At 38.2% G+C, this 25,608-nt stretch overlaps 1 protein-coding gene across 3 annotated transcripts in view; it reads left to right on the plus strand.

The window, feature by feature from the left end:
• Pms1 (PMS1 homolog 1, mismatch repair system component) overlaps window positions 1-25,608 on the plus strand; it is a 95,018-nt gene that overhangs the window by 3,166 nt on the left and 66,244 nt on the right. For all 3 annotated transcript variants that reach the window (XM_028765773.1, XM_028765774.1, XM_028765775.1), the window contains exons 2-4: window positions 1,916-2,067; window positions 6,633-6,815; window positions 13,929-14,031. In XM_028765773.1, the coding sequence (XP_028621606.1) occupies window positions 1,936-2,067; window positions 6,633-6,815; window positions 13,929-14,031 (418 nt within the window). In that variant the 5' untranslated portion in view covers window positions 1,916-1,935. The remainder of the gene's footprint in view (window positions 1-1,915; window positions 2,068-6,632; window positions 6,816-13,928; window positions 14,032-25,608) is intronic.

A 25,608-nucleotide genomic window follows, 5' to 3' on the forward strand; every position in this document is an offset into this window, starting at 1 on the left:
ACCCCTATACATCTCTACCTGCAGAATGTCTCATAGCCTTAGTTAGATTTCAGATTCAACTTTCTTCCTACCAGTAAGAACCCATTCAGCTAGCAGTTGAGATTCATGAAATGCTTCCCCATGCTAATGAGTCAGTGACCTTTGCCCATCCTCGATGTTCTGACCCCCACCCTCAAAATTATATAAGCCTGGAACCATGATCCTCAGGGGACAGGGAGACCACACTTCTCTACTCCCAAGTCTTGCTTGGTCTTGTTCCCGTCCTCCCTCCGTTAGTTAGTGCTCCTTCTGCTTTCAGTCATGTGTTCCATTACTCTCTTTTGCTTTACCTTCTTGCCTTTCCCATAAGATGGCTTTCCCTGGGCTGGCGAGATGGCTCAGAGGTTAAGAGGTCTTCTAGAAGACCAGGGTTCAGTTCCCAGCACCCATGTGCTGGTGAAATGATCCACTGAGGTAGTTATTGACAACCACTCTGATTAGGTCAATTAAAACTTTTAGTCCTTCTTTTTTTTTTTTTTAATATATATCAAGAGTGGGCTTGTGCCTATGAAAACTCTCTTGGTACTCAAACTCAGGAGTAAGGCATTTTAAAGATAAACACAAAGACCATAATTTAAACCAAAGTTAGATGAGGGTCAGAAAGATTTTGAAATCACTTAATGAGAGACTACTGGGGACAAACCACCATCATACATTTTTTTTTTTTTAAAAGACTTTGTTTATTTATATATATGATGAATACACTGTAGCTGTCTTCAGACCCACCAGAAGAGGGCATCAGATACCATTACAAATCGTTGTGAGCCATCATGTGGTTGCTGGGAATTGAACTCAGGACCTCTGGAAGAGCAGTCAGTGCTCTTAACCGCTGAGCCATTTCTCCAGCCCATACATTTTTAAAATATAACCAAATGATCTCCATTATTTCATTGAACTCTTGTCACATGACCTTTTCCAGTTCTACCTTTAGTAATTAGAATCTTTTCTTTGTTTTAATTTGCCTGGGGCTTTGTCAGTCTTGGTTGTTTTCAATTAACAACTCTTTGATTTTGTGCATGTGTTGGTTTTGTCTCCCTCCTGAATATCTGGGGGTTCTTGGTGAGTAGCTCTCTCATGACTCAAACCTAATCTGTTTCAAGGGGAGAATCTGTTTGGAAGGGTCTTCCGCTTCCTTTCCTGCCGTGAGCAGGACTGACTCTACTGCTGCCTTTGGCTCAGATTAATTTTCAGTGTTACCCACCTGTTCCCCTGCACTTAGCTTTTCTGCCATTGCATATGTGAGTCCCCAAAGCTCTCCCCTTTCTTTGTAAATAAAGTCCATTTTGTCTTATTTTTTAACCAGGTAAACATTTTTATTTTTATTATTTTGTTGTAATTCAAAACAAATGGCCTTCTGCCCCCCCCCCCACCTTCTTTCCTTTTCTCTCTCCGGCTCCTGTTATGTCTGATCGGTTTCTTTTGTTTTCTGATGCTTCTGCTTTACCAGTCATGTGGAGGTAGCTATCAGTCTTACCTGAAAAGCTATTTCTCCTGTTTTTTTGTTTTTTGTTTGTTTTTGTTTTTTGTTTCTTTTTTCCAGTGCTGTTGGGTCACTGTGCACTTGTGAGAGGTAACTAATTACGTGTCCTAGGACTTCCTGTATCAAAGTCTTGACCCTGTGTTTTAATAACTGAGTGAACTTAGTTTCTTTTTGCACGCCCCAGTAATCTCACTAAGTGGAGATGGTAATGGTACCTGTATCTAAGGATATTAGTAAGAAATTAATTATCTTTACTATGTGAGTTTAAAGTCCAGCCTTGCATACATAGTGGCTCAACACTGGTGAACTCTTACAGCATCATCTGCTGTTGTCTGCTCTGTGAGGGTCAGCAGTGGTTACCCATTCTTATTTTCACTCCTTATGATTCTTTTCTAGCTACCCTGCTGCAAGCTAGGATGAAACAGTTGCCTGCAGCGACAGTTCGCCTCTTGTCCAGTTCTCAGACAATCACTTCAGTGGTCAGTGTTGTGAAAGAGCTCGTAGAAAACTCCTTGGATGCAGGAGCTACCAGCATCGATGTTAAACTGGTGAGTGTCCCTGTGAAGCAAAGGCCTCTAAAGCAAAATGGGCCTAACAGATTGTCCTGTTAAATTGTTGATATTTTCTCTTTCCCAGGCATCGGACATTTTGGAGCACGTTTTAAAGAATAAATTTAAACTAAGATTATAGTAACACTAAAGGAAATTACAAAAGAATACATATACTAAATAGGAAGGAATCTTTCACCCAATCACTTGCTTGAATGTCTGTTTTCTTTTAACGTGTGTCCTTACTTATTCATATGACTTAAACCCCAGCTTCTGAATGACCAGCCAAGTTTGTGCTGTGTGCGTGCTGTCAGGACATGCCTACAGCATCTCACTGTGAATTCATACTGTTGTACATTGGGGGTTATTCTTACTGCACATGCTAAGTTTTCTACTCTGATAGATATATACACATACAATTATGGAAATAAAGACTTTAAATATTCTCCTACCATCATTCCTTAGCACATAAGCATATGAATATCTCTTTTTCAAGTTATTATGTGCCAGGATGTTACATTTTTAAAGATTTACTTATTTTTATTTATATGAGTACACTGTAGCTGTCTTCAGACACACCAGAAGAGGGCATCGGATCCCATTACAGATGGTTGTGAGCCACCATGTGGTTGCTGAGGATTGAACTCAGGACCTCTGGAAGAATAGTCGGTGCTCTTAACTGCTGAGCCATCTCTAGCCCAGGATGTTACATTTTTAAAACTTGCTGAAACCACCTGTAAAATCAAAATCAAATTCTACACTTCCAACATACAATGGCACATGATATACAGGACCATTCGAAAAAGGAGAAAAAGGTGTATGATGAAGAAGTAGTGGATAAAAGCAAGACTGCAACCAAGCAGGGCAAAATCCAAATCCTGCAGCTGAGGCCAATGTCAATAGGCCTGGATGGCTCTTCAGATCTCCCATTTCTTTCATCTTTGTTGTCTGCAACACACGTCTCTTGAGCTGGTTCTACCTCCTGTAGCTTTCCCCAATAGACATCGCAGGTTTTTGGCATCTTCAACATCTTGGAGTCTCCAACATAATCCAGGCTTCACTAAAGTGAATCTGTTAAAACAGCTCCACTCAATCCCTCACCAGGCCTCCATGTGGGGACACACTCTCTTGTCACACCCTTGATCTAGACAGCTTTCCTTAACCAAGGAAAAATATTCCACCATCCACTTTACTCTTGCTACTTGAATTACGTTTGCATAAGGTTTGATTTGTTGATGTTTCTTTTTGTTGTATAAGCTTTCCTTCACTTCCTTGGCCTTTTTGTCTACAACTTGTAGGATTAGCTGGGTAGGATCTTGCCTTGTGAACTCCCCACCCTCTTTAGTGCCCCTACCTGAGTATGTCTTTCAGCACAAACCAAGGCTCCAACTTGACATTACGTCCTTTGGTGCTCTTTTGATCTTCAAATTGTGCTTATATTTCTCTTTGCCCTGCCTGCTCTTTTACATTGGTGATCTACCTATCAGTGGTCACTAAGTACTACACAGTAGAGTTATCCTAAATTATATGGAAATCTCCTCTACTAAGGACATTAATCTAAGACACTTCAACTTAACCTCAGGCAGATTCTTAGGACAAGGGCAAAAAGCAGCCACATTCTTTGCCAAAGTATCATAAGAATGGTCTCTAGCCTAGTTGATAATATTATTCCCTTCTGAAACCTCTTGAGCTGGGCCTCTGTAATGTACACTGCCTTCAGCATTACTGTCTTCCATGTTTGTACTAGGATGACTGATTAATCTATTAAACCCTGTTTGCAGCATCCAACAGCTTTCCTGTCCAAAGTCCCAGTGTTTTCCATATTTTTCCCAAAAGCAGCATGGTCAGTTTTGTCATAGCAATACCCTAGTCCCTGGTACCACCTTGAGTCATAGTTACTTTTCTATTGCTGTGAAGAGATACCATGACGTAGACAACCTAAAAAGAAAGCATTTAGTTGAGGGCTTGCTTACGGTTTCAGAGGTGAGTGTATTATTGTGGCAGAAGAATGGTGGCGGGCAGGCAAGCTTGGTGCTGGAGAAGTAGCTGAGAGCTACATCCTGATTCACAGTTTGGAAGCAGAGAGAGGCACTGCACCTGAAAAGGCCACATCTCCTAGTGTTTCCCAAAATAGTTCCACCAATTAGGAACCAAATATGTGCCTATGGGGGTCATACTAATCAAACCACCATAGGCCCTAAATGTATTTATGCAGTTTTGTAAAACATACATAGAGAAAGCATGTTATGAGCTTTGACAGTTACAGAATCAGCTGATCAAACCTGAAAGATTTGAAGATATTCTGTGTTCTAAAAACAGCAAATGTTCTACCACAATTTAAATATGTAAAAATAAGCAGGAGCCTCTGTCCCTTCAACGTGCAAATATGTGTTCATCTTTAATAAATGATAAAAGTGTATATAACAAAGTATTTCAATTATTAAATATCATATTTGTACACCTATTTTATATATCTGTATATACCAGAAATTGTGTAAAAATTTGGGGAATGAAAAGAAATTATGGGTGGAAAAAGTTTAGGGAGCACCCAACAGTGGTTGTGACGTTGCTCGTTTTAAATTCCCAGCTCATAGAGTTACACCCTATAATTTTGTGTCCTCCCTACCTATTTGTTATCTACTATATACTAGGTGTGTAGGATTATATTAATGAAAGTAAGAATATGGTTTTAAAAATCTAGTTGTCAGACTTTTTTTTGTTGTTGTTGTTGCAAGCACTGTGACATTATAATTCTGACAGGGGCACTCTGTAATCTAACTTTTACTTATTATCAGCTAAAATTCCACTGGCTGTAACATCCCAACCACTTCTAACAGAAAATGTATTGACTACCATTTTACAGAGAATCAATGTTCCCAAACTTACCTAAGTCACTTGACCAGCTAGAAGTGAATCTGAGATTGGAATCTAGTGTTCCTGACTTATGGTTTCTCATTTATGACCATGTTCTTAGCATGGTTGGGATACAGCAGGTTAAGCTGGGGGCTTGGTTAGTCAGTTACTCTGCTCCCCTCCTAAAGTTTCAGATTATAAGTGAAGCTTTAGTGTGTACATTCTATAGTAAGTTGCTGGCTGTTGTTGCTGCTGCTATGCAATTCATAACAGTAGCAAAATGATAGCTATGAAGTACTAACAAGATAACTTTATGGTTGGGGGTCATCATAACTTGAGGAGCTGTTTTAAAGGGCCACAGCATTAGGAGTTGAGAACCAGTGTTTTAATAATATGCTATGCGCTTGAGATGTGAAAGACAGCTTATTGAATTAAAACTGAAGTGACTGCTATTCTTAGGCATTTCATAGAACTAGCCTGATTACAGTACAAGTGACAATAAGTACAAGTGATTGTGTCCTGACATCTGTCAGATGCCATTGGAGTCTCTGAGGGAGACAGACATACATGACACTCTCACTTCCTTTGGGGCTTTGCCTTTTGCTCTTTCTGGTTTAACTCTCTTGAAATGTGTCTTGTTCTTAAATGTTTCTGAAAGAAAAAATTGTTTTTTAAAATACTGTTAACAAGGCAATGAACACATTCTTACAGAAGTAAATTAGAGTTGTGACTCTAGTTACATATTTACTCTCAGCATTGGCTATGTCTGCTTTGTAAGATTTCTAAGTAAATTGCCTAACTGGGTCTAATAAATGCACTTAGGAATGTTTTATTCTGATTCTGGATATATGTTAGTATTGCTTTAAATATACATTGGAATTTTTATATTTTTATTTTCCTCAGATTCCTAGAGTTATTTATGTTGTAAGATTTACATTTACATTATGTTGATGTTTAATAAAATGAAGCAGATTTTCCCCCTTTGTAGCTTGCACCTGAGGTGATGTCTGCAGAGGTTTTTGGAGTAAGGCTGATGACAATTGGTGCACGTGTTTACAATATGGCATTCATACAAAGTAGGGTCATTACAGAAATGTGGTTACTCTTACACAGCTTAGTATAATAGAATTAAACTATGAATGGGGTTTGTCTTCTTAATTTTCAAATTTAAAAGAGATTGCCAAGTTAGATATATTTTCTCAACCATTTCTTTTATAGTGAACTATATAATAAAAATTTGAGAATTAGCATGTTGTAAACACTAAAAATATTTTTTTTATAAAGGCAAAAAGGGTGGACTTGTTAAAAATCAAGCTAAATAAGGATGATTGCTGGGTTCCTGGTGAGATCAGGTGAGGTTCTGCTGGTGGTAGTGTTTTGTTTTAGTTCATTTGGGAGATGATATATATAAAAGCTATGTCAAAAATTTTTAACTTAATTTTAAATATAAGTTACCATAAATACCTATGATAGTGAAAAAGTTAATAGAATCCTCAGAGAATAGACTGACCTCCTTGTGTTATAGTTGAGTCAAGATCAAGAGAAAACAAGTACTTTGCTTATTGTACAGTACATACCTAGGAGTTAGCAGAGTTTCAATTCAAAAAATTGAAACTCCTGGGTGCATAGTGTTGCCTTTCCTTAAAGTTGTCAGATAACCAGATTGTTTACCCTGTGTTAATTGTGACTGCAGTTTAATGTTCTTTTGATAGGAGAATTATGGATTTGATAAAATTGAGATTCGCGACAATGGTGAGGGCATCAAGGCTGTAGATGTACCAGTGATGGCAGTGAAGTACTACACCTCAAAGATCAACAGTCATGAAGACCTTGAAAATCTGACAACCTATGGTTTTCGTGGTGAAGCCTTAGGGTCAATATGTAGTGTTGCAGAGGTAAGGAAGTTTATATTGACTTTTTTTTTTTTAATTAATTTCACAATGACCAAATATTAGAATTAGGAGAAACCAATTCGTTGTTTGTCAGAGTAGGTTAAATTTTTTTTAAACTTATGGTAAAATACACTGAATATGTATTTAACTACAATTACATTTTTAACTGCAATTAGATAGTGCTAGGTCTATCTATATTGTTGTGTGTTTATCAACTTGCTCTTGTTTCTGAGTCATTTTCCTCTTCCTAAGTTACAACTCAATACTCATTAAATAAAGCCCACTTTTCTTCCTCCTCTTCTCTGTCAGATACTGTTCTACTTTCTAGCTCTATAAATAACGTTATAGATACCTCACAAAAGTGGGGACATTAGACCTTTGGTGTCTGGCTTATTTTACTTTATATAATGCTTTCAAGGTTTGTTCCTATAGTGTTGTAACACTTAAAGACCTCCTGAACCAGGTGTGTGGCAGGGAGGCTGACTTATCAGTACCGAGTTTGAGGCCATCCTGAGCACCATATAGAAATATACCAGAGTATATAATATATTTTATTCATGCATTCCTTTACTTTTGGATTTGTGGCTTGCTGCTATGACAAGAGTTGCTCTGATCACAGGTGCTCAAAATTGTGTTCAGGTCCTTGTTTTTGGTGAAGTAGACCTTAGTAACACATATGATAATTCTGTCTTTAATACTTTGAAAAATAGTAATGTGTGTTTTGTGATATCGTTGTTCATTAGAGGATGTTGTTTAATAGACCATTAGCTTAGAAAAGTTGTATTTAAAAGTCAACATTTAATTGTAGCACATATTAGAGCCTTTATCCTAAAACAGATTGTGAATCTAAAGGTAGTGTATAGTATATATATTTTCCTGTACCTGCTTGATCATGAAACCTGTTTGATTACGAGGCTTGCTGCTGAGTTGCGTTTTAGTCTATGGAACACACTGTGTAAATGCCACTGTGGAAAATGTAGGTAATGAGACTGAGTTCTCCAGCTCTGAGTTGACTTGCCCATAGGATACCCCACAGGATACCTAGGGATAGACAGGGATAGATAACAGTTGGATGCTGCAGCTTTAGTCAAGTGACTGCTGGGTGCGCACTTGTACTTCCTTTAGAGCCCTTACTTCAGTGCCTGGCACACTCAGTTGTCTTACACTGCCATGGCTTCAGGCTTTATAACTACTTGTCACCTCAGTCTCTAGTTTGTATATATCTCAGTTGTTTTTGATTGTATGACTTGACTAGCTTCCTATGCTAAACTTTTTACTGTGTAGGTGTTGGGCCCTGTCACTGTTTGAAGGTTATCTGTGTGCTGATAAGGGTACCAGTGACTGTGAAGGTCTCTTTAATTACTGAAAATTTCCCCAGGGCCATATTACTTGTGCTAAGGCCAGAATACACCATTTAGGTAAAAGTGCCAAAAAGTAATCACATTTATACCTAGCACTTAGGAAAGTGGCATGAGTGTAAGGTACTGCCATGTCCTCTTCTCTGGTCATTGAATGTCTATTTAGTGGCTTGATATCAGCAGTGTGGTATTCTCCAGATTCACTGTAGTCCTTTCTCCTCCTTGTGCATGCGTGTGTGTACTTGACTAAGGATTCATTTACTCTCTGGCTTTGGAGCTCTGTAAAGTGTGACCTTAGTAGACTGGAAAAACATTGCAAAGGTGATGAAATTCAGTGGGAAATTCTGCCCTTAAAACAAAGAGGACTAGGCCTCAGTCCCTGAATTGCAGATGTTCAGAGCTAGTGTGAGGAGGAAATCCCCAAGTGTCCTTTTGAACCTCTACCCCAGACCTAGTATATCAGATGCTTCTTCGTCTGTCTAGTTCACTCAGCACTTGCTTTACTTAGAATTCACCTGAGGCTCCACAGAGATTTTAGAAAAGAGTAAATGGAGGGTACAGCTGGGAATTGTCAGTCTTTCTTCTGGAGACTGTACACGGAGCCTACAGCCTTGAAACTAGCACATTTTAAAAGTAGTATAGAGTTGAGACCTCTAAGCTTTCTACTGGAGCTCTGTGGTTAGAGCTTTGATCAGCTGTTCTACTGTGTAAATATTTGATCATTTAGCTGTTGTCTAAACTAGCAGAATGAAATTAAACTTTATATTGTGAGAGTATTGTCAGGAACTAATGTATTTTGATGTGTTTGTTTTCTGAAGATGTGTCCAACCTTTAAGTGGTTGTACCAGCTTTGTCTGCTAGATGGCAGCACAGGACTTAGTCTTTATGAATGTGCCTGCCTCTGTGGTTCTGACTTCTCTGATTGCCATTTGCTTGTCTGTTGGTCACTGTCTTGCTTGCTTGTTTGTTTCTTTTTTTATAGGTTAGTTAAGTTCACTTGATACCCACATTTATCACTTTTTTAATTTTTAAAATATTCAAAAGGACTCAAATACAAATAATTGAGAAATCATTTTACTTATCAAAACTACCAAAGAATTATTGAAGTATCACAATAATATATTGATTAGGCTTGATTTTATCTGAAACTTCTAGTAGTTGTTGTAGACCTTAGTGCACTGCACAGATTCCCTGCCTTAAGATGCGTGCTTCCAAGAGTGCTGGGCACTAACAGCTTGTGGCTGAGTCTTCTTTGCTTCCTCTGAAGAAGGACCTGTGTTTTCCAGGTCATAGAGAACAAGCAGTTGACACTCAGTGACTGTTTGATGAAGGGTTGTTAAGGTACAACCAGCTCAGGAACGTGCTTCTCTGTCCTCTCCTATAGGTGCTCATGTCAGACCGTGCCTCAGTAAAGGCCTGTTCATTAATCTCTGTCTCAAAGTCTGCCTCCTAGCTGAGCTGACTGGGAGTTCTTTTGTAGACAATCTCTTCATATTACTGATGAGGAAAATGGGGTCTTGCAGCATTAAATGCCAATTTTCTTACTCTAATTTCAAAGCCACCTATAAGGACCATTTATTATGCTGGAGATGAAACCCTCTTGTAATCATAGTTATCACAATGTTGTTATCAATGAGTGTTATCTTAGTTGTCACAATGCATGAATGCATTACTATGGGGTTGGTGCTGATACAATCTGGTCTTCACTCGTGATTATATAGAATTATGACACTTTCAATTATCTAAGTTCACAGGATTATCAATTGTAATATTGTCTGTTCATGAATTTATTGCTGCTACATTTCAGTGTATTCATACTCTTAATCAAAAGCTAAGGTTTACTGAACCTTGTAACACTTGTAAGAGCTTCCTACATATTATCTTTACCATGTCTTTTAGATACATTGAAAAGTTATATAACCTTTTTTTGGTTTTTGCTTTGGACTCCATTATAAAAAACAATTTGTTCCTGTGCTTAAATCAGTGATGAAATCAGTTGCTTCTCCCTATCTGAAGGCATTCATGTTTACCTATACTCCTCATGTCGGTGAATCTTTTTTGAAAATTTGTAGCCACTCGTACGTAGGCAAATTCCTGCTAATTTTCACAAAACATCTTTGTTCTCTAGTGCAAGTTCATTGTTTTTGTGTTGTCTTTCCTACTGATAGTTGTGGTCCTCATATTTGTTACTTCATAATGACATTCATATTTGCCAGTCCACCCATGCAGTACTTTTAGAGTTGTCACTGTGGGGTTGGTATTCTTTAAGCAGTCACATTTGTTACATGTCATTCTGTAGACAAAACACAGGATCTGTAGAGTTATTTAAGCCCTCATACTTAGAGGGGAGAAGCTGGGAGACCTATAAAGGGGCGAGAGTCAGCATCCAGTGTTAGACTGATGGCAAACAAATAAAACCAACTTTCCTCAGTATCAGGAGCTTCCTGTGTCATTCATAGCCACAATAGTAGAACTTTAGTGTGAATAGGGTTGCGGATTTTTGAAATGATTGGGAATTTTTGAATCCTGCTTCCTAAATGGTGGTTTAGCTCATTACAGGCAATAGAAATGCTTTGTAAAGGGTTCAGCCATTACCTTAAATCAACTTGTGTCAAGAAATTTACTTTTTTACTTGAATTGCCAGGATGTATCCGAAGTAATTTTGTTTACATGTCATCTAACTCCTGTGGGGAAACTGCTTACATAAGGTTTAAATGATTTTACATAACTTTTAAAAAAAGGATTTATTTATTTGCTTGTTTACTTATTAAATGTGTCCAAGTGCTCTATCTGTATATACAACTGCATGCCAAAAGAGGGCATCAGATCCCAGTATGGATGGTTGTGAGTCCTGTGTGCTTACTGGGAATTGAACTCAGGACCTCTGGAAGAGCAGAGTGCTTCACCACTGAGCTCTCTCTCCAGCCCCTACATAACTTATTTTTTTTAAATAATTAGGCCCACCTTTAATAACAGAGCTAACATAATCCTGAAGATCTCTGAAGAATTCTAAAAGATGTTGTCTTAAAATCTTAATGTCACTAAATTCACTCTCTTCAACAACTCTTCATTGCCTTGTGAGAATCACCAATGATTGTGCTGTGTGTGTGTGTTAGTGTGTGTGTGTTATCAGAGACACTCCTGATCATGAGTTAGTGTAGGGCACAAGCTCTTGCTGCATAACTAATACATTTTGACCCTGTGCCTGTCCAAGAAGAGATTTTCTGCCCAGGACATGAGGTCACATGAAATGAACCCTAGAAATACAATTCCTTCCTCTGAGGAATAACCTGTGTTTCATGATAGTGCCCTATAAATTAACATTAATGAAATCTTATTGTTAAAAACCGTAGTGTGCTTTTTTTAGTATAATATAAATGTTAATATTTTTAGCACTAAAATCTGCTTCCTTTCTTTTCACTTCCTCTTCTTCATCTAGGTTGGTATGTTCTTACTGTTCACTAAAATGTCTAAAGCATGAGCAAATTAGTGTCGTAGAAGTTGGCTTTGGAATGGTTGAAGCAAAATCCCACGTAACCATATAAAGCATTAGCACCCTCATCTTATCATCACGCTCCTGTAGAGACGGTGTAATCATTTATTTACTCAGGAGCCTCCAGAAGCCACTGGCAGGGATAGTACTGGAACTCCGAGTCCCAGGGCTGCCTTTGTTCAGTGACACCAACATTGTGTCAGGTGGCTTGCTCTTTGGAGAATAGAAACAGAATTGAATTGACCTTGGCATTTTGAAGAAACAGTTATTTAAATGTAGAATTGTTTTTAAAGGCATAATAGTGGGATAAAGAAACATAGGAAAAAAATCTCTACCACTTATTGTTCTGTTTGTTTTGGATAAACAAATCAAATTATAGACTGGATATTTTAGACTTGGTGTGGCTGGCAAGATCTAGAGTAAAGTTATGCATCACTAACTTATGGAATGAATTTTTTTTTCAGCAAAGTAGAACAGTTGAAATTCATGGAAGCACACAGGTTTACCTTAAGTCACAACCTTTCCCTCCACCCCCCGCTTTTTGAACACTAATCACACAAATAACAGCTTGATACAGTAACCCTAGTAAAGTTGGAAAGCCATTTCAGAAAACCTAGTAGTATCTATTAATTCTTAAAACTTAATGATCTCTCTCTCTCTCTCTCTCTCTCTCTCTCTCCACACACACACACACACACACACACACACACACACACACACACACACAAACATGGAGGGGAGGTGCAGTGGTGTTTGTATGGATACCCACACATAGTCCCCAGGTATTCCTGTTCTGTAGTTGTATATGCCACCAATAAGTCTACTGAGGACTGATGCTATCAAATGTAGACCCCTAGCTGGACCTAGATAAGTCGTAGCAGTGTAGTGGGATTTTTGTAGATTCTAACTTGTGCCAAGTCCAAGGATAGTCAGAAGAGAGAACTCCTAACTTTGGATGACCACTCATCACAGGGCTGCTCTCTTTTAGTCCACCTTTCTCTTTCTCTCCCTGACAGTGTCCCTCCCTGACACCAGTGCATCTTGTCTGGTTTTCATTTTCTTTTCTGTTGAGGCAGTGTCTCCTACCAGTATCACAGGTTGGCAAACAGGGTATGGGTAGTTCAGAAAAGTGCAGAATTCTTAAACTTCTATCCTATAGCTGACATCATTAGGAAATATTTTAGTGCTTTAATGGAGCCCTTTCCTGTGATCATATGCTTAATGCCGACTTTAATTAATGAAAAATTATACTTAAACATTGTTTTACACTTGTTTTTTAAAAAAATCTTTAAATATTTATATATATATTTAAACTTTACAAGTTGAAACTATAATTGTTTTATAAACTATAAATGTTTTATATAAAATATATAAGGGAAAGAAATTGATTACTGATTTTCCATTTTTCCATAAATTTCTAGAAATTACTTTAAAAAAGATTCTGCGTGCCACAATTAAAGTATTTGCTTTTACATTTGTAAAGCATATAATATAAATAGCCCTTTGAGGTATACTGGTTTGTGTTTTAATTAAAATGCTCAAATACCAGCTCATTTGCAACATAAAAAAAAAATCACAGGCTACTCTGTTGTTTCAAAGTTTAACTCCAAAAACCACTACCAGATAAGTATCCAGAGTAATTGATCAAGCAATGGACTGGAGCCTCAGCCCAGGGAACCTAAGTTTAGTTTCAGGCACCTACATGGAGATTCACAACCCAGTATAACTATAGCTCCAGGGATCTGAAGCCTCTGGCCTGCACCTGAACATATGTGTGTAAATAATCACACACACAGACACACACACACACACACACACACACACACACCATTACAATAAAATAAATCTTTAAAAAAGAAATACCAAGTAATATCCTTTTCAATATTAAGTAAATATATGATTATTTATTTATCTATTTACTTACTTACTTGAGGCAAATCTCTACTGTGAGCCCCAGACTGGTCTACAACTCAGAGCAGTTCTCCTGCCTTAGACTTCCAAGTGCTGGAGTTGTAGGCATGACTTACCATGCTGGCTTTGTGTCAGTAATCTTGGTTGCCATGGATACGTGGTTGTTTTACTGGATTGTAGTGATACATTCCTTTGATCGAGGATTGAGAAGGAGGGAGGAAGCACATGAGTTTAAGGCTCTTCTAAAGTACATAGTATGAGCCCATGTCAAAGCAGGCAAAAGATAAAGAGGGAAGAGAGGGAGCATTCTGTTAGATTGCCTTACACCTTTTTGGTTTGGTTTGTTGTTTCCAGGTGGTAGTTACAACAAGGACAGCTGCTGATGACTTTAGCACCCAGTATGTTTTAGATGGCAGTGGCCACATACTTTCTCAGAAGCCTTCACATCTTGGTCAAGGTAAGTGTACTCACTTTGTGTGTGTGTAAAGTTGTTGTTGTCACCATCATTTAAAAAAAAGAGTTTTGCCTTGAATTTAAATAGCATTTTGGGTTTAGTCTTGATAAAGGCTGGTTATCTTTCAAGCAAGCATTCAGCCTTCCTCTGTGAACCTCTTAAATGCAGAGTCCTCCAGAGGAGCACAGTGAGACAGGGTGACTCAAGGTGACTACCTTAACAGCAAGTGTTGCTTTACTGAGGAACCTAAAACATCATTGATTTGTCATAGACCATAGTCTCGAGATGATTAAATAATTTGAAAGTATTTATTGATGGAAAAGTTCATGCAGAGGCGTAATCGTTGCTCAGCTTCTGCAGGTTACCAACTTGCAGGTGAAGTATTATCTGACAGCTTTCCCACGTCTCCACTCTCTTATTCTGAGATAACTAAATATCGCAACTATTTATTACTTTTTATTGTTTTATACACATCTTTGTAATTCTAGTTTGTATGTTTCTAAAAACTAATTCTAAGGTAGAAACAGACTCTTTAGTCTAAGTTCACAGTATCCCCTCATGGTTTATTTTCCCAGCAGTGGGTGGTTATAGTGGTGCCAATGTCAAAGGTGGCTCCTCTTCAGAATCTGCAAGGGACTTGTGGAATATTTGTTGTTTGCCTTCTCACATCTAGAATGTTAATTTTAATTTAATTTTATGCTTCCGTTATAGTTGATGAACATAGTACACGGTTTGTGGTTTCATTGCTCTCATTTTAATGTTAAATTACTGTTACTTACTTTTTAAAATGACTTCGATCTTTATGAAATTTATTTTCTTAATTCTGATAAATCCTCTCACTCTGCCTATAATTTTGGAAATTGTCAGTATAGTTAGGGGTTACTTTTGCTCATTAGAAATTTACATTTTTGTATGCACAGATGAAAAAGAATTAATAGGAAATCCTAAAAAAATATACTCATATCTCATGTATTCATAAGTCAATAAATGTGAACTCATCTATAATCACGACTTAATTAGGTATCTAATAAATATTATATACTTTAGTTAAAGTAATACACATAATCCGTTCAGTATGTGATGTGTTGAACAGAGATAAGTCTTTATTTTATTTTTTATTTAAGTGTGTTCTCTGTTAAGATGGCCTCTGGATCTTAAAAGTTCAAGTTAGGAAAGCACCAGAGGCATTGACTGCCCCCTAGTAGAATACTTTGAAGTAGCCTAGTCACCTTATAAAACTTAAAAGTATTTTTATCTCAGTGTTTGCCAGTCTGATCTGGGTGGCCAGTGGCTCTGTATCACTCATACTTCTCATGCTTTTCTGTATTCATCTCCATGGGAACTATGAAATAACAATCCTTACGGAAGGACTCCATCTGATCTTTGCCCTTTTACTGGCTGATTCTTTTTTTCTACTGACGTCAGTCTTCTCCTTTCTGTAAGTAAAATTAGGTATGCATGTTAAGGAAGTTTTGTAGTCAGTAAATGCATCTTATTTTCATTAGCTTATTTCATAACTCAGGAAACAACACACTTGAAAGGTCGCTAGTTACAAAACCAGTATGACTTTTTGTAACTCACTTTTTCCACCTAACTATATTTGATTGCTTAGGTAACAGCAACAAAAAACCTCTGAGTCTTAATTTCAGATTGTTCTAGATAGGCAAATTATACAACTCTGTGTATACTACAAGTGATCTTGCAGTTACATTGCTTCGTGTTGATGGTTTGTGAGCGACTGAATCGCAGACTCACATTTCACCAGCTGTCATTAGCTTCCATTTAAATGTTTTCTATGTAAGATAAAACTACACTGCAACCATCCTAATTTATACCTGTGCATTTAAGGTTCTTGTAGATTAATCTCTGCTATGCTATGAACATTGTTAGCATTTACTCTTCATATCATCTGGTCAGATGGCATAACTGTAGGTGCAGTAACAACCTTTCAGTTAGACACTGGAAAAGTTGTACATATTTAAAAGTGATTTACTGAAAATTCCTTTTCTGTTTTTTGGGTATAGATATATATTTGTTTTATAGATTGTTTTGGCCATTTAAAGTTATTTATGATTTTAATAAAATGTTATTTTAGTTGTTCTTCCCTTCTCTTCATCACACTCTCAAACATTATACCTCAGAGGCCTTTTAAAAAATTTATTTTTAATTTATGTGTGTGAATGTGTGAGTGTGTGTTTGTGTGTGTGTCTGTACTTATCTATGTCTGCCACTTTTGTATGTATTCTTACAGAGGCCAGGAGATGATGTCTGTTACAGATGATGTCTGTGAGTCACCTGTTGTGGGTGCTGGGAATTGAACTCTGGTCCTCAGCAAGACCAGTACAGTCATTTTTCTTTCCCCTTCTGCAAAGCAGAACAGCATTCTTGATCAAGAGGATGCAATAAACATAGAAGTAGAGCAGGCACACTGTGGCAGAAACTGCACTCTGAAGAGCAAGCACACTGGCAGGAAGTGCCCTTAGAAGAACAAACATGCTGTCAGGAAGTATACCCTGAAGAGCAAGCACAAGGTGGCAGGAAGTGTACTCTGAAGAGCAAGCACACTGGCAGGAAGTACCCTTAGAAGAGCAAACACACTACGGCAGGAAATGCCCTCTGAAGAGCAAGCATATTGTCACAGGAAGTGCTCTTAGAAGAGGAAGCGCACTATAGCAGGAAGCACACATAGTTTTTATTCTAAGGCAAGTGGGGTCTTTATCTTCTCTCCATTAACTAGGGCCACCTACAGTCTTTACAGTTGGCGATTTTCAAAGAATTGTACAAAGGAAATGAAGGAATACAGAAAAAAGTAATTTTCAATCTTGCCACTGAGCTTCTCCCCAGCCTCTATTCCTGCTTTCCTTTGAGGAAATAGAATAACCTCCAGCTTTCAAGTCGTAAGGGTTACTGTGTTATTCATAGTATTCGTATAGGCTTACGCCCTTTAGTTTTATGCTTCTAGGTTGATTTATTCTCCAGAACAAATACTTTTGAGGACTTTCCTTTCTTTTTTTTGAGGAGCATGCAAGGAACTTTTATTTAAATATTCTCAAACTTGCTAAAAATCTCAAGATCACTGGTTCAGAGAGAATAGGCATACAAAGAGGGAAAGAGGAAAATGTAGTGTCAGTTGATACAGTAAGCTATGAAAAATTAAATTAGATTTATGTTTTACATTATTTAAAAGCAGGAATCTATTGTTCCATGTAGAATATAATTAAGATTGTGTATAAGCTTTGTGGAAAATAAGATTTGATCAAAATAACAACATGAGAAAAATAATCATTATTGTCAGACCTTTAAATTTCCCAGCTTTAGACAGTACCACCTATATTTCACTAATCTTATTACTTCAAACTGAGTTGATCAATTAATACTCTCTGTGTATGAAAAGCATGCATCAAGTGCCTGGTGGTTGACCAAAGGGCAAACACATGGCCTATGTTACTTCTTATTCACTGTCTCAATTACCATAGTTGGTACTACAAACCAATACTCAGGCATTGATCTCTCAGATGTGAGAGGAAGATAATGTTCTCCTTTAGGAAAAATCAGAGGTAGAGGAGCAATAGTTTGTAGTTTGGAAAGTTTGGAAATTTAAAAGTGAGAAAGTTAAAGGAGGTGGAGGAGTAGAGGGAAGAGAAGGAGTTGATGGAAAAGGAGAAGAAGGTAGAGGAGGAGGAGGGAGAGGAAGAGAAGAAAGAGGGGCTGATTTTAGTCATGTTCTTTTAAGATGCTGGTCACACTAAGAAGCCGTATGATAAATTTTCAAAACTTAAGCCCATTAATCTCCTTAAAATGTACAATTGCTGTTCATTCCCGAAAACTGTAATTTAACTGATTTTTTTTCTTAAAATATTTTTCCTATTTGAGTCCTGCAAGTCTTTCACCTCCCAAGTCTCTGATACAGATGAAATGCCCTACAGTGAGGAGAGGGAACTTGTAGAGTCCTCTCTAGTAGAAAGACTGGGCATCAAGTGGAGGGATGTGGTTACCATCTCACAGTCAAAAACTCAAAAAACGCTGATCAGGAATTGTTCCTGTCTGAAAGAACTGCAGGGATAAAAATGGAGACGAGCCTGAGGAAAAGGAGGTCCAATGACAAGTCCAAATTGGGATCCAGCTCAAGGGGAGGCCCCAAGGCCTAACACTATTACTGATGCTATAGTATTCTTACAAACAGGCGCCTAGCATGACTGCCCTCCGAAAGCCCAATAAGCAGCTGAGAGAGTAAGATACAGATATTTACACCCACCCAATGAACAGAAGCTGGCGACCCCTGTGGTTGAATTAGGGAGAAGCTGTAAGAAACTGAGGAGGAGGGCGACCCTATAGGAAGACCAGTAGTTTCAATTAACCTGAACCCCCGAGATCTCTCAGACACTGAGCCACCAACCAGGCAGCATACACTAGCTGATATGAGACCCCCAACACATATACAGCAGAGAACTGCTGGGTCTGAACTCAGTCAGAGTTGATGCACCTAACCCTTGAGAGACTTGAGGCCCCAGTGAGTGGGGAGGTCTAGTGGAGATGGGGGAGAAGGTATGAAACAGTCCGAGAGTGGACCAGGAGGGGGATAAAGTCTGAACTGAAAAAAAAAAAGATTAAAGAATAAATAAAGATATAATTTTCCACTCGAATTAACCCATCTCTCAATAGTTTATTGTAACGCTCTCATAATCATGTTCCTCATAGATAGAGATCATGTACTTTGACCCCACCACTAGGCAGAGCACTCCTCATGCTCTTACATTGACCTTCATCTGGCTGATCTTTGAACACCTATCCCGACTGTCATTCTCCTTTGCAGGCTACTGAGTTTCTTGCTCCGTTTTCCTTCACCCTCTTTCCTAAATCCCTGTTTAACTTGCTTCTTGATTCAGCTGAACTCTAAGATGCACAACCATAACCTCTTCAAATTGGAAAGGACATTCCTTTCTTGTACCTTGTGAGAAATCCTTACCGCTCTGTGGAATTGTGCATGGACTGCAGTTTTGTGTTTCTTAAGAGAATAGTGGGACTTTGCTCATTAGTTTAGAACACTTCATGACAATTCAGCATCCATACCTTTACATTAGAAGTATAAATAGCTGCCTTCATAAGTGGCATAATATAGGGTCATGTAAAAATATAATAGCATATTGCAAGCCTGCAGTTTAATTCTGGTGTTTGAAGAATGTGCTCAAGTTAGGGAGCTGAGCAATTATCTTGTAAAATCCGATAGAGCACTGGGGCCTCCTCTGTCTTAGGGTGTTACTTGGTACCATTATTTTTAAGGATACATATTTCATTTGAAATTTAAAAAGTTCATTTTATCTGCAAGTTTTATTAAAACATTACTTTAAAATTATTAAAATCCTGTGATTCTTAGTTTATTTGGGCTCTTTTAAGATGGAAAAGTAATTTATGAATGTATAGGTTAGGTATAATATGGTATTTAGAGCATAATATCTATCTAAAACTCAACAAATAATATTTTGTTTTCATAAACAAAATTCTTGGGTATTGATTTTTGCCTTCTTTCCTTCTCTTTTGTTCATAGTTATAATAGATGTTTTTATACTGCTATTTAGGAATTCAAAGATTAGTAAGAAATGGATAAGTCAATAAGTAATGACAGTAATATGAAACCACTACACCTAGAGTGTGGTCAGTGAGATTTTCAGAGAGCATAGCATTTGAGTTGGAAGCTCATGGATAGAGGGTAAGGAGGGAAAGGATTAGAACCTTCAGCCAGAGACTAGACCATTTCTCTGTAGCCAAAAAGAGAAAAAAAAACCTACAATTTTAAAAAAAATCTTGCATTTTTTAAAAATTTATTGAAGAATTGTGTTATGGAAAAACTTACATGAATTAAGCTCAAGAGAAAGAGTACCCCCTTCCTGGACAAGACGTAACTGATGACCACATGCTCTGCTGCTGCAAGATTAACTGAGATTGCATGTGTAGGTGCGTGACACAGCTACCTGCCGTAGAACGTTGTGGGAAAACCGTCAGAATTTCACATAGCCACCTATGGACTGAACTGACAGGTCAAAGTGTATGATCCTCATACAGAGCTCATTCGCTTACATACAGGGCTTTTGCTGATTGAGCAGTGCTGAAGAAAGTTGAGACTGGACTGCACAAAGAACTTTCAGACTTACTAGAGGAAGAGGATTAATTCCATCATCAAGCTACAGTACAGGTTACTATTGGTTCCTGTTTGACAGAAACACAGGAAATAGAACCATCTTCAGCAACTGTGGTTCTTTTATGCAAATCAAATAAAAGCCTTAAAGGACACGATCAAGGGAAAGTAAGAGCTGTCACCGAAAGAAAGCAAGGGCAGCAGAAGCAGATGAGCAAAATGAGAACCTCTAGGAAGAACTATTTGAAAAAAATGTTTTAAAGCGAATCTTGCATCATTTAAAAAAAAAAAAAGTTGGGAGCTAAATGGAAACTTTGGAAGAACCAAATGAAAATTCTACAAGTATAAAACTGCTATATCCAAGTATTCACTAGATGGATGACATAGTTAAGATCTCTACTGTCCCTTTTGTCAAAGGCTTGTTCACTAGTAGGAGGGTCTTTCCATCATTAGACATTAGGTACGCCTTTCAAGACGCTACTGGAACCACTTCCCTTCCTCTCTCTTTACTTCCTAGTTGTCAAGACACAGGTTTTCTTGGTCATATGCGCCAAGATGCACAGGTCACTATAGGTCCCAAAGCATGTTGCCAGCTGATCATGATTAAAAACCTCCAGTAAGAGTTGAAGTAAATGTTTTATCATTATAAAGTTGATTGGCTTAAGCATGTTGGTATGGTCATAGAAAATCCCCTCTCCTAGAAAGTCAGTGATGAGAGGTGGGGGTGGGATAATCACCATCACTGTGCCAGGTGACAGTGACAAGTTTTAGAACTGGTTCTTTGCAGGATTATGCTAGATGAAGTGTAGATTGTTGTAAGGAGCAAAAACCAGATGGTGGTAGAAATATGGACAGTCAGGCTGGAGGCAGGCTTTGGGAGTTAAGAGTACTTACTGCTCTCACAGAGGACCTGAGTTCCCAACACCCATATATGCTCATAACTGTTCCAAGGAGCCAGTGCTTTCCCCTGGCCTCAGATACCTGTATTCACCTAATATGTCCATCTACAGACACACATATACTTGTAACTTGAAATAAAAGCTTTACAAAAAACCCAAAATACATAGCAAAGATGGTGATCATGTAGTTTCAAGTGGAATTCTTCATTGGCAGTTGAACTTAATACCACCTGTGCAACACCCTGGCAAAGACTTCAGTTTCATTATTCCCATGCCCTGACATTCTGTGGGGAGTTCAGTCGTGGTAGAGGAAAATTGAAGGAAACACAGATTTCAGGCAGTGATCTGAGTATTACTGGAAACTTTTAGCTATATTTACAGTGAGAATTGGTAGCAAAATGAAAGAAAACCTTGTGGTACGGCACAAAAAGCAGAATATTGAATTTTTTTGTCTAGAATGGCATGGTTACTGGTAAGGTTAGCACTGATTAAAAAGCCCGCAGCCCAGGAAGACTAAGAAATCAACAAGACAGCAAAGGAAATCTCAAAGACTTCCTAGGGCTTTTTAGAAGGGCCCCAGGGGCCTTGTTCACTCTCACTGCCCAAAACCTTGTTGGCAAGGCATTAAGAAGCTCTTATGGCTATGGAGTCCCAGAGACAGCTTGTGCTGGTAGCAAACCTTGGCAGCCATGTGATGCTGATTTTATTTTATTTTTTAATGACACAGGATACAGGAGTTACAAGGGTCACAGAATTATCTCCCAAAATTTCAGAGGAAAGTCTTAGGAGTTGTACCAGTCAGGGTTCTCTAGAGAAACAGGACTGTTAGGATGATAGGAGATATATATATATGAATGAATGATTTATTAGAGTGGCTTAGGGGCTATGGTCTGACTATTCAAAGGGCTATCTCCCGATGGAAAATCCAAGAATCTTGCAGTTCTGTACACAAGGCTGGATATCTCAGCTGGTCTTAAGCACATGCCAGAAATTGGCTGCTAGAGTAAGAGCAAGCAAGCAAAGAGCAAGAGCTCCTTTCTTTCATGTCTTTTATATTGATTGCTATCAGATGGAGTGACCAAGATTTAAAATGGATCTTCCTTCCTCTAAAGATCCAGAAAGAGAGTGAGTCTTCCCACTTATATTGATTCAATCAATAAAAATTCCTCACAGGTATACCCAACCTATTGGTTTTAGTTAATTCCACGTGTAGTTGAGTTGAAAGCAAAGACTAGCTGTCACAGGAGGCCAGGCAGCATGTAGCAGTGTTGAAGTTTTCTGTAAACAACATCTGACAGTGTAATCCTTCCCTAATCAAGCCAGAAGTTAAGGCAACACTTCAGTGCAGACCCCAGCCAGATTAAGATGCCAGGGATACAGAATGCAGTTTCAGACAGAAGGCAGAATGATGGTGCTTTAAGCATTGATCACTTCTAAGAAGAAATAAAACATTTGGAAGAAGCATCCTTGAGTGGGATATTTTGAGATGATTCTATAAACATGTAATACTTAGACATGCTCATAGAGACATGAAGGTTGGTAATGGAGTTAGTGTACATGGGTTTTGGGAAAGAGCATGTACAAAGGCTCTAAGGTAGAAACAAATCTGATATACTAGAGGAATAGACAAAAGGAGATTGGTAGGGAGGGGAATGAACATGGGCCAGGTTAGGAAGGGTTGGGTGTGTTTTCTCCTTCATTCTCTCTGTTTTTCCAGTTAACTTGTGTTACCAATAAGTGTTCGAAACATCAAGCCCTAAACTATTCCTTTAGTATCTCTTTCATATCACTAATCCTTATTTAATTATTACATTAGCTTTAAGATTCATTGTTTACCACATTTGTTTTCTTTATAAACTACTTATTATTTTGTTTGAGAATTTCATACATGAATACTTATATATAATATTTATGTCATTTTTAGGCCTCCAACTCTTCTTGTGTTTCCCCTTCTCAACTTCATGACCTCTTTTTATGTGCATGTCTACTACTGAGACCATTCAGTGTTGCTCGTGTATATATATGTATATGTGTATGTGTATGTATGTATATGTATGTATATGTATGTTTATGGCTGACCACTAGGGTTTATATAAAACAACACAGGACTTATTCCTGAGGAAGACTGATTCTTCCTCTTAACAGCCATTAATTGCCCATAGTTCGTATCTAGGAGTGGGGCCTGATGAGATTTCCCCAGTCTGAGTTCATGTTATCATTGTGTAGGTCTTGTTTAGGTGACCTATTGTTAAGATTTCATGGGGACAACTCTCCATCATATATACAAGACACTATTTTGCAGCAGACTTAAATATCTTCCTCCTCCTTTCCTGCAATGTTCCTTGCACCCTAAATGTAGGGGTTATATTGTAGATGTTTATCAATTGAGAATGGGTACCCTATAGTCATTTCCCTGCATTTTGACCAGTTATGTGTTTCTGTGATAGTTTCCATCTGCTGCACAAAGAAGGTTTTTGTTGAGATTTGAGAGCTATGCTTATCTGTGAGCATAAGGATAGGCATTTAGAATAAATTTTTGAATTATACTGGTTTAAGAATGTGGCACTAGTAAGTTCTCTTCTAGGATCCATGATATTACTAGCCACAGTTAGTTAGCTAGGTTTACAGTACCAGGCATGAATCAATTCCAGTTAAGTGGGCCTTAAGTTAACTAAGTGTCTGTAAGTTCCAAGCTATAAGTGCTCTTATTGTATGTACCCTTGAGGATATATTACCCTGCTGGTCATAGGTTTTATGCATTGTAGGACTTTCATTTACCATGATCCTTTGGAAGTTTGCAAAGGTGATTTGAGAGCTAGCCTAACAGAGGATGCTTTCAAATCAGCTCCATTTGTATTCTTCCAACTTGCCAGTCTCAAGTGTAGTGTCTTTAGCAGTAGAGTCTTATCTTCAAGGTCTGAGAGGCAGCCATGGGCTGAAGCAATAGTCTATATTTTTTGGGAATCTCTTGGACTCAAAGAGAAGTTGGGAATCTCTTGGACCTCAAAGAGAGGTTGTTCATGCCTGGTGCTAGGGCTAAATGAAGTTATGCCACCTAGAGTGATAATGCCCCACCCCCCAACCCCCTAGAGCCATAGACTATCCAAGTTTATTTCTTTACCTTCTCTTGTCATGAGATTTTTATCCCAAGGTAATAGTCATTTGGTTAGAGTTCAGTTTCCACTGTTTTCATCAGAAATAATTGGGTGATGAAGTCTTGCTAGGCTAACTTGTGTCTGGAATATAAATGTTTGCTTCTTTAAATTTATTCTATTTATTTTCCTTAAGAAATAATATTATCGATAGGCCTCTGCCATTATTGGCTGAAATACCTGAGAAAATTGTATACTTTCACCACATCCTTTCTTTTTACACTTCTTGAAGCTTGTTGTCTTGGCAAAGATTCTGAATAGTTAGCATGAAAGGATTCAGCTATCGACTTAGTGTTTTATTGTTGTGGCCAAACAATCTAACCAAAAGCAACCTGGAGTACAAGCAGCTTATTTTGTTTACACGTCCACATCGTAGTATGTCATCAAAGGAAGTCAGGACAGGAGTTGAAGGCAGGATTCTGAAGGAAGAAGCTGAGCTGGAAGCCATTGAGAAATGCTGTTAACTAGCTTGCTTCTCCAGGTTTGCTCAGTTTGCTTTCTTATACACTCATGACCCAAGGGTGGTACAGTGGATTAGGCCCTCCTACATCAGTCATTCATTAAAAAATACATCCCAGACTTGCCTGCAAGCAGTCTAATAGAGGCATTTTCTTAACTGTGTTTTCTCTTTCTAGATAAGTCTAGGTTTGTATCCAGTCAGTGAAAATCTAATCAACACAGGTATATTTCCTCTCTGCCCTTTGCCTCATTTCACTTGCTATCTCTTTTCCTCCCTTCCTTTGCTTTATGAAAAAATAGAATTTTTTTATAGTTCAAGATGGCCTCAAATTCAATGATGCTCCTGCCTCAGCCTCCTAAGTTCTGAGATTTTAGTCTTATATAACCATGTTCACTTCAGGTGGATTTGTCTTTAAACAGTTTATAGACAAAAAGTAGAAAAAATAGTGGTATTCAATAGAATGTCTGTTTACAAAACGACGTGATTAAGAACAACTGCGTGTAGCTTATGTTTATGTGCAATGGTGCTAAGTATGCATGTGTCTGTGTGTGTGTGTTTCTGTGTGTGTGTGTGTCTGTGTGTGTGTCTGTGTGTGTCTGTGTGTCTGTGTGTGTGTGTGTGTCTGTGTGTGTGTGTGTCTGTGTGTGTGTGTCTGTGTGTGTGTGTGTCTGTGTGTGTGTCTGTGTGTGTGTGTCTCTGTGTGTGTGTGTGTGTCTGTGTGTGTGTGTCTCTGTGTGTGTGTGTGTGTGTCTGTGTGTGTGTGTCTGTGTGTGTGTGTGTCTGTGTGTGTGTGTCTGTGTGTGTGTGTGTGTGTGTGTGTCTGTGTCTGTGTGTGTGTGTCCCTGTGTGTGTGTGTCTGTGTGTGTGTGTGTCTGTGTGTATGTGTCCGTGTGTGTGTGTGTCTGTGTGTGTGTGTCTGTGTGTGTGTCTGTGTGT

This window comes from Grammomys surdaster, unplaced genomic scaffold, assembly GCF_004785775.1.
Source record: "Grammomys surdaster isolate TR1022 unplaced genomic scaffold, NIH_TR_1.0 165, whole genome shotgun sequence".
NCBI classification, from domain to species: domain Eukaryota; kingdom Metazoa; phylum Chordata; class Mammalia; order Rodentia; family Muridae; genus Grammomys; species Grammomys surdaster.